Source organism: Heterocephalus glaber, unplaced genomic scaffold (assembly GCF_053883595.1).
Source record: "Heterocephalus glaber isolate CG9 unplaced genomic scaffold, H.glaber_assembly_v1.0 deba00001164, whole genome shotgun sequence".
NCBI classification, from domain to species: domain Eukaryota; kingdom Metazoa; phylum Chordata; class Mammalia; order Rodentia; family Bathyergidae; genus Heterocephalus; species Heterocephalus glaber.
Window position 1 is genome coordinate 670,926 of NW_028258205.1, and position 15,048 is coordinate 685,973.

General features: G+C 44.7%; 1 protein-coding gene across 2 annotated transcripts in view; it reads right to left on the reverse strand.

Moving 5' to 3' along the window:
- Positions 1 to 6,918: 6,918 nt before the first annotated feature.
- Positions 6,919 to 15,048, reverse strand: part of Gabra3 (gamma-aminobutyric acid type A receptor subunit alpha3) — a 228,011-nt gene continuing 219,881 nt past the window's right edge. For both annotated transcript variants that reach the window (XM_004871055.3, XM_013067906.3), the window contains exon 10: positions 6,919 to 8,536. In XM_004871055.3, the coding sequence (XP_004871112.1) occupies positions 8,198 to 8,536 (339 nt within the window). In that variant the 3' untranslated portion in view covers positions 6,919 to 8,197. The remainder of the gene's footprint in view (positions 8,537 to 15,048) is intronic.

Sequence of the window (15,048 nt, forward strand, 5' to 3'; positions counted from 1 at the left end):
CTTCAGCTGTAATAAGTTTGCTAGAATCCTGGAATATCAAGCCCAGAAGAGTCCCGAGAAATCACATAGCTCAAGATCTCATTACACGGATGAACACTGGAGACCTAGAGATGTGGAGGGTCTATTGCAAGTCAAAAACTGTGTTGGGATGATGTTTATTTCTGGCCTGTGAGCAGCAATTAAGGAGTCCACTCATCTTCTATGTGGAGTGACTCATTCAATCTTTGTCATCCATAGAAACATTTTCTTACAGTGATGTTACATGAAGACTAAGTGTCCAAAGTCACATAGCTGGTACAATGATATAACATAGATTGGAATTTAGTATTCTTGCTTCCTTGTGTGAAGGCAAGTGTAAATTTTTACTATTCATACTTGCTGCAACCACTGGTAGCTTTCCCCCAAGTCCATGTTAGAATTTGATTCTTCTCATGGGTTTGGACAGAGGCCAGTCCTAGTTAAAGCCTCTTTGAGACCACATATTAACACTTAGAAGAGGAAATGGTTATCTGATCGAGGCGCAGACTCTTCTCTACCTGTCACTGTGAGCTCTTCAAGGGAATTGTAGTAGGACCATAACCCAAGGTCAAAGTGCTTAGAACAGTTCCCAGGTGAGGCTTGACCAGAGTACCAGCCTTGGGCACCATCCCCCACTTATCTGAACCTGGAGAAGGCCTACTAGTGCCATAGAAGCCTGGAGAAGTTAGCTGTTGCTTATCACAGGACACCAGCTCAGTATAGATGTGGTTTGAAGAGATTGGACAATTTTTGGGTCAGTATGAGACGTTTCTGACATCAGTATAAAGGGATTGTGGCAACTGAAACCTTGGATTGCACTGGCTGGTACTGTTTCTACCGGGAGTTCACTAACTCTACTTTGACAATCAGCATTTGTTAAACTTCCCCAGATCTCCTCTCACCAAGAGGCAAGAAGGAGACTGGTATGACTCTAGGCTAAATTCATATTTCAGGATGAGGCACAAGCTCCAATTGTGTGCAGATCCTGGAGCTGTTGCCCAATATGATACCTGCAGGATTCATTTGTTACAATGCAGATTTCTAAATTCCAGCCTGGTGTAGCTTTCAGAGTCTTCCTGAAACTGTGATGAAACTGAGCAGCCTGCACTGGGATTTAACAGCCTTATTGGTATCTTTCATCCACTTTTGTTCATTTCATTTGACCTTTCAGTAGCTTATGAAAAGGACGTGTGGGCATTGGAATAGCAGAGAGACAAGTTATTTTTAGGCAATAAGGCTGGAGAGAGGCTTCAAGGATGAGAAACTCTATCACCCGAGGTCTGAAGGAAGTTGATTTGGATTTGTTGGAGACACCAGTCTCAGGGACCAGCAACTAGCTTTCCCCAAGCCAGCTCCACGTGTGGCGCCATGATCTTTCCGAGGCTAAATAAGCCAACCTTCTCAGACCCAATCGGCGAGACAATGTCATGCAGCCAGGTTCTCAGGTAGATGAGACATTGCATTTTTCACATCATCTTTCAGAGCCACTATACCCTAATGCTAGAATGCCTGGACAGTTGGGACAAATGAAAGTGGCCTTATACTTCATTATGGTCCCTAACACACCTGGGCCTTTGCCATACAGTCTTTAATGTCCTTCTCTTCTTTGCCTGACAAACTCTGAACCATCCTTTAAAACCCTACCCAGAAGGTATTTTTTTCCAATAAGAATTTTCTGAGTTTGGACTGTGCCTTTGGCCTTACACTGTGTTGTTCAAGGACAGCTCTCCCTCACAGCATTTACAATGCAACCTGGTGAACACTGGGTTGGTGAAAGCAACACAGAGTGCAGTGGAAGCACACAGCAGGGCAAAGTATCTGGGCTGGAAGGACAAGGCCGTGGAGCTATGACCTTTCAGGTGAGAACTGAGGGGCAGCAGGAGTTCACCAGGTGAAAACAGGGAGGGAAGGACCGTGATAGACCAAGGAACCATCCTGGATAAAGTCTATGGGACACTTGATGTGAGGTCGATATGACTGAAACATTGTGTGACAGAAGCAGCCATTGTGGCAACAGGAGGCCAAGCAGGAAGCAAGACCACATTACACAGGACTATTAAGGCCAGGGTTACATTTTGGATTTTAGTCCTTGTGCAGCAGGATGCCATTAAAAGGTATTAAACAGGCTCATGACATGATCTGGTTTGTAGTTGAAGAGAATGGGTCTGTAGAAAGGTAAGTGACACACTGTGATGGAAGACTGGATTGGGATGTTAGTAGTAGATATGGGAAGGAGTGAGTAAAATATAGTATTTAAGCTGGAAGCTGAGTTTACAAGATGCGCTCGTTGCTGAGGTGAGAGAAGGGTGCCCACAATATCTCCTAGATTTTTGCCCCAAGCATCTGGGTGAGTGATGTTCCTATTGACTGATAAGGGAGTAATCAAGGGAAGAATTGTAGGAGTTGAGGAATCAAGAGGCTTGCTTTGAACCTGTCAAAAAAATTGCTTAGGAAGAACTAGACTAAAGATGTTAATTTGGCAGTCAAGAGCATAAAGGAGGTGTGGTGGTTTTCCTGTGCACCTGAAATGTCTTTAGGATGCTGTGTCCCCTCCCCTTGACTCTGCACTGGCCTTAGATATGCTGCATGACTTCCCAGGCTAAGATACTGAGAGCCATGCTCCTTCTACCTGTTTCTCTTGGAAGACTTGTTCTCCAGAGGGTCCCTTCACAGAGAATCCCCTTTCAGAACCAGATACCATGTTGTGAGAAGCCTCAAGGGAAGGCCACGTCGATATGCTCGAGTCAACAGCCCCCATGAACCTGTCCTTCAGCCCTCATAGTCCATCTGCCAGACCTGGGCCAGAAGGCCCCCACCTCTGAGTTTGAGATAAAACTTTTGCCCTTACAATCACGACTGGAGCCAAGCAGCTAATACACCTTCAGCTTGCTAGAGAAACCCCTGCCTTGTGGAGCGCGGAAGTGGACCCTCCACCCTCAGCTGTGGCTGTCAACGAAATCGCACTCCACTTATCTGAGCCATCTGATCTGTAGTGGCAAGCATCACGAAGCAGAGATAAGCTCTCCCTGATACGCCCTGTACCCTTTCTTGACCTTTGACCTATGAGGCAATCTAAGAAGGGATTGTTTTACCTTGGGAAATTTTCTACATAATGAGTAATAACTGGAATATGTGGTAACCGAGGCCATCGGGGGAGATGAGATCACTGAAGGAAAGTGTGAAGAGAGAAATGAAAATGAGGAAAACGCTATAGGGAACCTCAGACTTCAAGGGAGGGAAGAGGAGAAGTTGAATAGAAAAAAAAAACAAAACATGAAAAACAGAAATCTGCCAGAGGACAAAAAGCAGGCCTTCCAGGAGACTGAGGTATCATGGAAACCAAAGACTATGTTTCAGGGATAAAGTACTTGTCAACAGTGTCAAATGCTGCTGACAGGTCAAGTAAGATAACTGAAAAACGCCTTTAGGTTTTAGTAACAAGGGCAGTGGTGACTCAGCAAGAGCAGCTTCACCTGAGAGCAGACAACAACATTAAAATCCTTGGAGAAGAGAGGAGCCCAGAGGAGGGATGAAGGAGGAGCTGGCTTTAGACTGAGACTGAAGGCAGGTAGGCTACTTTTACCCCGTGTCACAAGCAAGGAAGAAGTGGCAAGTGCAGACCCCAAGCGCTGTGTACATCTTGTCATAAGGAGTCAAGGGAGTTCCCTTCTGAGGACCGCCCCCCAGCTGAAACGCCGAAGGGAAAAGTAAAAGGGGCGGTGTGTTTTGTTTCCACTGTGCTCTCAGCTTACCTGGGGACCTCTTGTCTGGCATCAGCACCCCCTTAATTTCTTGAACAAAAGATTCAGCCATTCCCATGCTTGGACTGCAGCTGGGACACAGATAGTCCCTCATTGCATCACGCATTGGAGACACTGCCACATGGAGCTCAGGGCAAGGACATGAGGGTGGGGGTGTGACAGAGGAGCTGGAGGGGAGAGCACTACTAGATCTGTGAGGGCAACGCTCATATTCCTACCTTTAGCCTCCTCCTAGCTGTCATGACTTGCTGTTGAATCAAAAGTTTTTGAATCTGTCAACCCATCTGAATTGTGCCATAGGGAACCGGAGGAGGGGGATTGTGCCAGGACGAGCTGAGGATGGGGACCAGGATGTGGTGACACTTGCGGGTAGAGTATGCCAACAGAGACGCTGCTGCAAAAGATGCTCTGGTCTTGGCTTTGATCATGGTCTGATGTCAAGAATTGGGAAACTAAGTCAGCTCAGCGAAGGGACTTGCCCAACCTTACACAACAGCACTGGGACGGAGCCCTGGCAGAAACTCAGGTGGAACCTTCTCAGTGCTTTTCCCACGATATCAGGTTATGGGGACTGAGATGTAAAGGAGCAGAACAGGTCTAGGTTGTCCCCACCCTTTGCAGCAACATGGATGGACCTGGAGTACATCATGCTAAGTAAAAGAAGCCAGGCACAGAAAGCCAAGCACTGCATGACCTCACTCATATGTGGGATCTAAAAACTAAGCCCAAACAAATGGACTAACTTCCAAAACTCAAATACATAGACGGGACTTTAGTAATTACTTATACTGAAGAGTTTCTCTGGTGTGAGAAAGTGAAAGTGTAAATAAGGACTAAATGTATAACAGGTCATGTGAAATAGGAAGAAAAGGGGCAAAGGGGAAGGAAGTGGGAGGGCTAGGGGAAAGGATAGAAGGGAATGGGATTAATATGAGAAAATGGAAAAATAGGAACAAAATCTTTGTAAATAGGGAGGACTGGAGGGGTTGAAGGGAGGGCTGGGCAAGGGTGAAAAATAAGAACCAAGAGAGACTATGGAAAGGTGCAAATTTCCAATGATGAATGTCATTATATTGTATACCTAAAATGTACCAATTATTAGAATGAATAATCGATAATGTAAAATAGGAAGAAAAGGTCCAAAGGGGTAGGGGTAGTGGGAGGGGCAGGGGAAAGGAAAGAAGGGAAAGGAAAAATGATGAGAAATGGAAAAAATGGAAATAAAGTCTTTGTAAATAGGGAAGGGTGGAGGGTGTGAAGGGAGGGCTAGGACTGGGGAAAAAATAAGAACCAAGATGCATCATGTAAAGGTACAATTCCCAATGAGAAATGTAATTGTGTTGTATACCTACAATGTACCAATAAAAGAATTTAATACAAAAAAATAAAAATAAAAAAAACCAAACATCATATTATATACCTTAATATAAACAACTTGAGGGGGAAAGGAGGAGAGAAGAGGCAGGAGGCCCCGGAAGGCAGGTTTCCCACCAAGCACAGGCGCCATTAGCCTCACTCCAGAAGATGGACTGGTGATGGATTCACGCTCTGGTGCCACAGGGAGCCCATGCAATTAGAAGTTGCTGAAGCTGAAGTGGAGGGATTGCTGCCTCCAATTCTTGAGTCCCTTTGACAGAATTTGCCCCAGTTGTGTCCTTCCTCTCCCAATCCCTTCCCATTCCTTCAGTGTCATGCAGGACCACTTGCAAGGATTCAGAGGCCCAGGGAGCTGCTTTCCAACCCCACACGGGGAGCCCTCCAATGGGTCTCACATGGCAGATGCACCTGGGACGGCCAGTGGGTGCTGCTGTAGCTTTCAGAGGGGTCTGGCACTCACTCATGCCTCTCTCTCCTTCCTCCAGTATTCCAGCAAAAGAAAGGAACAGATCATTCACGAATCCCCAGATTTAAAAGCCCTTAGGAACAAACAATTGTTTAACTAAGCAAAGCTCTTCAAAGTGGCTTAAAACAGTACATTTGTTAGTACTGGAATGCTCTCAGAGCTACTTTAGAAGGCTGCACATTGTATCTGCTTGTTTCTGCGAGTCTCCCCATTGATCATGGTTTAGCTACTCTCCAGTACTGCCCTGAAGCAAACTCCTCTATGTAGCTGTGATCTAAATTAGCATTTGGTTATTCAATAAATGTTTGTTAAGTGCCTACTATGAACTAGCATCTTCTAGCAATCTCCAGACTGGTACCCTAATGATCTGGAGGGGATCTCTCTCTCTCTCTCTCTCTCTCTCTCTCTCTCTCTCTCTCTCTCTCTCTCTCTCTCTCTCTCTCTCTCTCTCTCTCTCTCTTTCTCTCTCTAATATCCTAATATACTGCAGCCCTCAGGTACTGGTCCCAGCCTGGGCCAGGGTTTCAAACAGTAAAGGAGCTCAGCAGCAGAAAAACAGCTTGGGCTTTCCCCTAAGACTAAGGGAATCGTTTCAGATGCAAACTGGATTCAGAAAGGTCTTAAGAAAAGGACAACACTTACATATTGCTGTCAGGCAGGTTTAGAAAGACACTACCTCCTGCCATGCCCCTGGCTTGGTTGCTCTGGGGCCGTGAGTTGATTACTGCAGTTGTAGAACATCCATCAGATGATCACAGGGAGGAATGTGAATCTTGGGGGTCAGATTGTCTGAGTCCTTTCCTTGATTTTGGACAAGCAAATCTTTTGAAATGCTCTCCCAAGGAGATTGTCCCATCCCTTCGAAGCCAGGTGATTTCCTCAAGCAAATCTCATGAGATTATTTTCCAGATTTCTCCTACTTTTGTAAGGAAAGGGGTTATCATCTACTTACTGACACATGGCTCCATCAAGCAGACACTCACCCTCATTCTTCCTGATAATTACTGCCTAAGGGAAATAGAAACCAATGGACATGAGGAACACCTTAGAAGTGCAGTGAAAACACCTTTGTTTCCTGGGAGTCGGTGAAGTTAGCTGTTCCTTCTCCCGAATGCTCACACAGAGCCTTTTTTACAGGGCTCCATTTTGAATGGCTGCTTGGAGAGACCTTTCTTCCAACGTCCTGGAGTGCCGTGAAGAAGTGGAAAGCAAGTGTGGCACCAGGGTGGGGGTGAAAGTCAACAACAGAGTACAGCCCGTGTTAGGCAGTGGCCAATAAAAGTTCTCCAGCCCAAATACAATTCAGAAAGGGTTTAATAAATAGCCACTAAACATTGCACCAAAGCATTTGGAAACACAATTTGTACAGAGAAGCAAAGATCAGGCGTCCACTCTAAATTCATTAAGACAATCATTTACAGCCCCGCCCACCCACCCCCATCCCCACGTATCCACAAAACTACACTCTTCTACTCAAGAATTTACCTACACAGTCTTAGGAAAATGGGACTGGCATGCATTATCCCAGCAATGGCGAGGAAGCAGGGCATCAGAGAAGGATGGGTGTAAAGGCAACCAGCAGCTAAGGATACCCCCTCAGTGGGTTTGCTTCAGCGGATGGCCAGGGAGAATCTGCTCTCAGTGCCACCTGTGGCCCTGCCTTGGACATGTAAGACTCTCTGGATTTGTGCACAGGTTCAGATCCGGAGTGGCTGGGGCTCTCGTTCCGTTTAGCCACGGCTGTTAGAAGTGTACACCGCCACTCTCTAAAGACTCTCGGTGCCCTATGGCCCAGAAGGCCCGCTGAGATGGGGCTGATTCTCAGGTCCAACTGGACGTGGCTCCTCAGTTCTTTCTTCATTTTGGCCACTGGAAAGGGGTGCATGGCCGTTGTTCATTAAAGCCACGTATAAGGGGCCTAGGCAAATTATTCAAACTTCTGTGACTCAGTGTATTTACCTTATAAAATTTTGGTATTTATCCTATCACTTCTACTCACATTAAGAACAAGTGAAATCAAATGGCCTGTACATAATTCGGTATAGAATTGGCAACAAATTCAATGATTTAGTTGACTCAAAAGCTGACTAGAGATATCTGTATGAATCTCCAAGTCACTCCTCTCAAGCACTGTCATCAACCACACAGGACCAGACGTCCCTGATGCGGTGGGACCCAAATGCCTGGGCCTGGGCAAAGGTGTGGAGTGGAGGGGACAGGGAAGGGTGCGTTTGCCTATTCACCTGCTAGTGATCTTTTGTTTTGAGCTAGATTTGAATCCCCAACTACTACCCACCCTTCCTACCCCATCCAGTGTGTGACTGGTTGCCCTGGTAGGGAGGTGACTTTCTCATCCCTCCCAGCCTTGGAAAATGGTCATGTCGGCCTTTGTCAGAGGGGCGAGTCATTTTCTGTTGCTATTTTTTCACTGATATTCATAAATGTGAATTGAGTTGAGAGTCACAGCTAGGAAGAGGGTTGAAAAGAAGAATCCTGAAACCTACTAAAGGGAGCCCCAGGCTGGGTGCCTGGATGCTTCATGGGGATACAGTGCTCTGGTTGCCACCTCGACTACCTACTGTTTGCGGATCATGCCCTTGATAGCTGACTCCCGGTTCACATATGTGGCCCAGTAGACCAGATTGAATATGGCAAAGAGCACGGGAAAGATGATGCGAGAGACTTTGTCAACTTTGCTGACACTGTTGTAGGTCTTGATCTCAGTTGGGCTGTCCTGCACAAAAGTGGCCTTGGGCGAAGCGATGATGGTCGGAGTCGAAGAGGCACTGGAAGTAGCGCCCTTGGAGATGGTGGAGAACTCAGTTTCCTTGGTGGCCAGGTTGATGGGATAGGTCGTCCCCACAATGTTGAAGGTGGTGCTCGCTTTCTGGGTCGGAGTTGCTGGCGTTTTCTCCTAGAGGCCGGGAAAAAGGGAATGAAGAGAGAACAGAACAAAAACCAATTAATTCATTACACAGAGTACCTCCAGAGGCTGCAGGAGGAAGGAGTCACAAGGGAAGTTAAGCCACTAAGTAGGCAGGTTTGTGCCTAGGGATAACTGAAGATGCATTTGAAAATGGGAAACTTGCATCATCCTGGCTTACTAGCCAGGTGGCTTCAGCTAAGTCATTTTTCCTATTGGAGCTTCAGTTTCTTCATCTCTAAAATGAGGATCAAAATAATTGGCAGGTTGCTGAGAGGATCAGATGAGAGAAAGGTGGTAAGAATCACCAGCAAACTGTGTGGCGTTAGTCATCATGTGACTTGATCCTCACAGCAACCCTGTGACATCGGTGACATGAGAAAACCCAGCCTCAGACTAAATGGCAGAGCCCATGCTTGCAATCCAGGCCTGACTTTTAGCCAGAGCTGTACTATGCTGCTTTCTACAGGCATGAGACCCTTTTTGGTTACCCAAGAAATAACTCCAAAGGGCTGCAACCATAAAGTGGCACATCTCCTGTGAGGAAGCCAGCTGGGTGCGTCTGAAAAGTCACTTTGTCGTAAAGATACAATAAATACTGCGGTACGTTCACATGCATCACTCCAAGCCCACCCCACCCTTTGTGCGGTGTAGATGTGTTCAGCAAACTTGGGAGTTCACCATGGTTTTCCACTTTGCCAGGCTGTAGGTAGGAGCCACCGCCTCCCCATAGCGTAATGGAAATGACGGCAAAGGGAGAGTGAGCTGGGGATTTGCACTGTCCTTTGGGCTTATTTCACAGAGTAATATATGTTAGTCACGCAATGAGGAAGCTGACATACACAAGTGGTCCCATGTTCCCATACAGTTGCACTCATGCAGACTCGGAGAAGAGATAAGAGAGATAATGCTTGGATCTGCACCAGGGTAGCGAGGCAGCAGGACAGACTCCAGCCAAAGGCAAAGGCCTCACTCAGAGCAACAGACTGGTTCCTGCCTCATCTCTCCTTCTGTAGCTCCAAGGGAAAGTAGGTACACAGGAGCCTCTGAAATGCCCTGATTTCAGATGCCCTGCATTCCCCTTCTAATGTTACTTTGCTTCCCAGCATCTAAGCTTCACTTCTTTGTTCCCACATTTCCTTCCTAGGTTGCTCTAGTCCCACTTTCTCTTATTGCCCCTTTTTCCTAATCTCTATTTCACTTTTCTTCACTCCAGAGTTTCCATCATTTTTATGCTTTGTCCATTAGACCTCACCATCATTTAGCCTTCCTGACCATGACCATAGCTTTGGTTCAATATTCACAAATTGTCTACTGGATGCAGAACTATGTCTGGGACTTAGGGTTAAGCAGGAAGGTTAAAAGATAAGTCAGTTTCTGCCCCTGTCTTCTAGGAACTCACAGTTGTCTGGGAGGACCTTGTGAATGCATCATTGTCATTTGATGTGATCAAACTTTTAATGCTTCTGAGAGAATGCCATGGGAATTTAGTAGAGACAGAGAGAGAAAAATACTTTCAGGTGTTGGAAAATGTGACGCAGAGGAGGCAATGAGGTTTGCATTACAAAAGACAATCAGAAAGTCCTCAGATGAAGATGCAGAAAGGCCAGTGCATGGGCCCAGGGCACTGCTGGGGGGACTATAAGGAGGCTGCCGTGGCTGCACCACACTGTGCAGGGCAGAGTTGCAGGAACTCAGGGTGTGCAGACAGGCAGAAGGCAGATCTTGAAAGGCCCTGGGTGCCATGGTCTCCAGCTCTCCCTTGCCTATGAGAGCTTTAGGGCGTTTCATCAGATTAGTTTGACTGCTAGGACATTTTAAAGCAATGTTGTTCTTTCCCTCTGAAGGCTGCAGTCATGTTGCTACAAGTGGAAAAGGGAAAGAACTCTAAGGTTGCTGAGAGTCTTATAAATGCTTTAAATGCTGCATGAGGCTCATTTATAATTACCGAAGTCATTGTGTGAATAGAGTCCCGCTGCTAAATGCGTTCGCTATTGAATAAAATAGTGCTTTACCTTTTTCCTGCTTACTTATTAATTCGCTTAGTAATCTCTTTTTTGTGAGTAGACCCCAAAAGGGAGGGGGAGAAGACAAAAGGAAAGAAAAACCACAAGAGCTACTCTGACTTTGTTAGAGGATTTCAAATGTTATTTCTTTTAGTCCTCTTATAATCCAGTTATGGTCAAGTCTCTGAGACAATCATTTGAACAACAGGTGAGGAGAAGCAACAATTGATATAATCACAGATATTTTAAGTAATAAAGGAAAATTACTTTTTAATTTCTCTCACCATTTCCAACACAACAGTTTAATTATCCTTTATAATTTTTACCTACATTGGCACCGAAGGAAATCAAAGCAAAAGTTCTCCTATTGAAAAGACGAGAGCAGGAGGCACAGATTAATGGCTAATATTTTCCCATTTCTGCATCTAGTGTCTTAATACTTCTTGCCTAGGAATTTTCCAGGGACAGACTGAATTGATTTCACTTTGACAGAGCTGCTGTTCTACTCCTGCCTCCCTAACCAAGTGCGTGGCTCTCAGGCACCGGGTAGATGTTTACTGAATGAAAAACTGACCCACAGACATTTTTGGTTTGTTCTCCTGAGTCTTGGGGGTAATGTCCACACCACAAGGCTGAAATCTATTTTTCCAAATTTTCCAGACCCTCTGATTTCAGGACAAAAATGTATTTTCTTCTACAAAGCCACCTCACGTGGCTTTTGGGATGAGGCCCTAAAACCTGACATAGACAAATGTGTATTGAACTTGAGTCTTCTTCAGATGGCATCCTTGTGAAGTTTTTCTAAGGTTGCTATTTGGAGGGTTAGATTGGGTCTCAAATGTACTTAAAACCCACCCAAGAACTCAGACTATATGCTTACGATGTCTAGTGCCTCTGTGTTAAACCCTGAGACGCCCCTAGTTGACTAACCTCAGTTTCCCCAAGTGGAGCATTTCAATGGAGTATATGTTATGTGAGATTCAAAGATGAACAAAATCAACAGCAACAGAATCAAACAATCCAATTTTTAAGTCAAAAGACTTCAGTAGATATTCCTCCAGAAAGCGACAAGCAAAAGGCCAACAGGTACATGAAAAAGTGCTCAACATTACTACATTAGGAAAATGCAAACCAAAATCACAATGAAATAACACCTCACATCTATTATGAGGGCTACTATAACAAAAGCAGAAAATAAAAAGTCTTGACAAGTATTTGGAGAAATTAAAGCCTGCATACACTACTGAGAATATATAATGATGTAGCCACTATAGAAAATGAAATGGTGCTTCCTCAATAAACTCCAACTAGAATTACCGTATGACTCAGGAGTTGCACTTCTGGTATATGACCCCAAATTCAAAACAGGATCTCCAAGAGTTATCTGTGCATCCATGTATAGTACAGCAGTATTCCCAATAAACAAATGATGGAAACAACCCAAGTGTCTATTAACAAAGAGAAGAACCAAGGAGCACAACGTGGTCTATTCACACAATGTAACATCATTCAGCCTTAAGAAGAAAGAAAATCCAGACATACTGCAACGTGCGTGAGCCTTGAAGACATTGTACTGGATGAAATAAGCCTGTCCTTAAAGGAAAACTCTTATATGACCCCTTCTACGAGATGTCTACCACAATCAGATTCATAGGGACAGTGGAGGGTTTCCAACAGCTAGGCCAGAGGACAAGGCGGGCTTGTTGTTCAATAGGTGCAGAGTTCCAGTTCTGAAAGGTGAAAAGAATTCTGGAGATTGTGACTGTACTGAACTCTGATGAACTATGGACTTCAGACTGTTAAGATGTTACATTTTATACTATATGTATTTTAGCAAAATTTAATATATATAGTGAGTCAAAGACCCTGCCTCAGGAAGCCCTGTTTAGTGAGGATGATTAATTTAAACTAAGAGAGAACTAAAATATAAAGAAAGCACAAATAAACATTTAGAGAGGCATAGATAATGGATGAACCATGGGAATTTCAAAGAGGAAAGAAACACACCAGATGTGTAAGAGTCAGGCAAGCCAACAGAAGGGACAGAAAATGCAGGTGGAAGAAGAGTAACCCTTGCAGTAGTGTTTTCTTGAAAAGAAGCAAAATATCCGGGGCACATGTGGAAATTACCGAGGTGCAGATCACAGCTGAAAGGGAAAGTATGGATGAGCTTGAGATACCATCTATGTCTCAAGGCCTGAAGTGAGTAAAGTAACTTGAGGCAAAGTTCATACAATGCCCCCCCACCCCCAGGAAGGTGAAAGAAATATTCAAGACTTAAATTGATTTTTGTAGGAAACAGAAGACAGAAATGATTGGGGACATAGAGAAGGACTGCAAGCATGGATGGAAGGACCAGCAGAATTTCAGTATATAAACATACAAATATCACAGTCTATCGGGGGCTGTAAACTTGTTGTCAGAGAGGAATGGAGGACTTGGATTGAAGTGACTGAGGAGGTCGAGAGAACTGAAGGGTGGCTCAAGCGATGCAGCATGGGAACTACTTTGGAAAGCAGAGAGTGTTGGCTTTTCAGAGATTGTGGGGGTTCGTCACTCACCCATGAAATATTGGATGTGGGTCCACGATGTGGTGTGGCAGGTTTTGAAGACGCCCAAGAGAATAGTAATGAGGAGGCATCTGGGCCTGCAGTGAGAGTGATTTGCTAAGGATCTCCAAGTGGGCCACTATGGACTGAGTGGCATGAATGTCAGTTTTAAAGAAGGATGGTAAAGCCAGGCTCAGTGATGCATGCTTGTAATCCCAGCTATTTGAAAGGCTGAGGCAGGAGGATAGCCCGTCCAAGCCAAGTCTGGGCAACACACTGAGATCTCATCTCAAAAAAAAAAAGATTGGTAGAAGGTACCACCCCACATACGGGGACTAGGTCCTGTAAGGTATTTAAGATTTTTCATAAAGACTATGGATAACCTAAGTATAGCAGGAAGCCATTAAAGTATTTTGAGCAGAATGTTTCTAATGAGAATAGCTGGCAGGCGTGAGAGCAAAGGGCTAAAGTTAGGAAGCGACTTCTAAGGAGGCTGGTGAGAGATACAGTGTAGTGTTAGATGTGGAGGGAGGTGGCTGGCTTCGAGGTGTATGTGCATATGGGGTAATTGGCACATGCTGATGAGTTAGAGTTGGGTGGTCTGGAGCTAGGTGTAGGGCAGGTAAGATAAAGAGAAGAAACAGGAATGGGTCTCCGGATTTGGGCCTGAATGTTGGAAGAATGGTGGGGTACAAGCTATACTGGGAAGGCTTGAAGATCAGCACATTTGGATTGGGAGACCAGGATGTGTGTTTGGACATGTTATCATCATACTGGACATCCCAGTGGGAAAGTAGATGGCTACATATGAGTCTGCTGTTCAGTGGAAAGGTCTAGAGATATATGTTTGGAAGTGACTGGCCTCTAGATGGTCGTTCATTCCGTGTCTTGGGGTTGAATGAAGTCATCTGAGAAATAATGCAGATTTGGAAGAAAAGAGGCCATTTTGAAGGGTGAGAAAGGCAAGGAACTTAGTGCAATGGAAAATATCAAGGAAGAAAATGAAAAACCAGAAATCCTGAGGTATGAGAATCCAAGAACTGAAGCTTCAAAGGAGACAACCATCTTTAACATAAGAAAGTGGAAGAGTGATAGTGTGAAAGCAGCACTGGGGATGAAGAGGATATGAATTACACTTCTGGAAAACAGGAACCAGAAGACTAACAGCTTCTGCCCAGCAGAAAGGCAGTGGAAGGGAAGTTGCAGCTGAGGCTGGAATGTCAGCCAAGCTAGGGGCCGCAGCAGCGACAACACAGTGACAAAACTGATGGTGCAGAATGTTTATCTTCCGGTAGACAGGAGTTTCTTAGAGACGTGAGGGGATGTTTATGAGGGGCAGGAGGATAAATCTAGGAGAAAAGCAGGGTGGAAAAGGATTAAAGGTGAGGGTAAGATCAATGACCACAGAGGAAGCCACACGGAGCAAGGATGATGTGGAGCAGAGGCTCTAGAACATATGCCTCATGGGTCCTCCACAGAGTTTCTTACGGGTTTTCGATCTCAGCTGACAGTTCTAAGCACATTAATACTATTAGAGGACTGACTTAATAATCGTTCTGAGAAAACACTAGAACAAGTATACAGGCATTCAGAATAATTTTCTCATTTGAAAATAAGAGAAAAAAAATCCTAAGAGCTACTGTTTGCAAAAGTAGGCAAGAAGTTACCAAGTTTTTTGTTTTTTTAAAGAAAGTGACCCTTGTTGAAGATCTACGATATGCTGTGTTATTAGAAGTAGGCGGCATATCTAGCATTTATAACTACCAATAGGATAGCTACTATTCATGATTACCAGACAGGGAAATCTAAGACGTAGGAGGAAATTAAGTAACATGTCCCAAGTCACACAGACAATAAAAATAATAAAAGACATTTCACAACTACAATATTTTATTTGATTTTTTAAAAGTTTTTATATAGCTAGGATGAATAAATTCTAGTGTTTTAC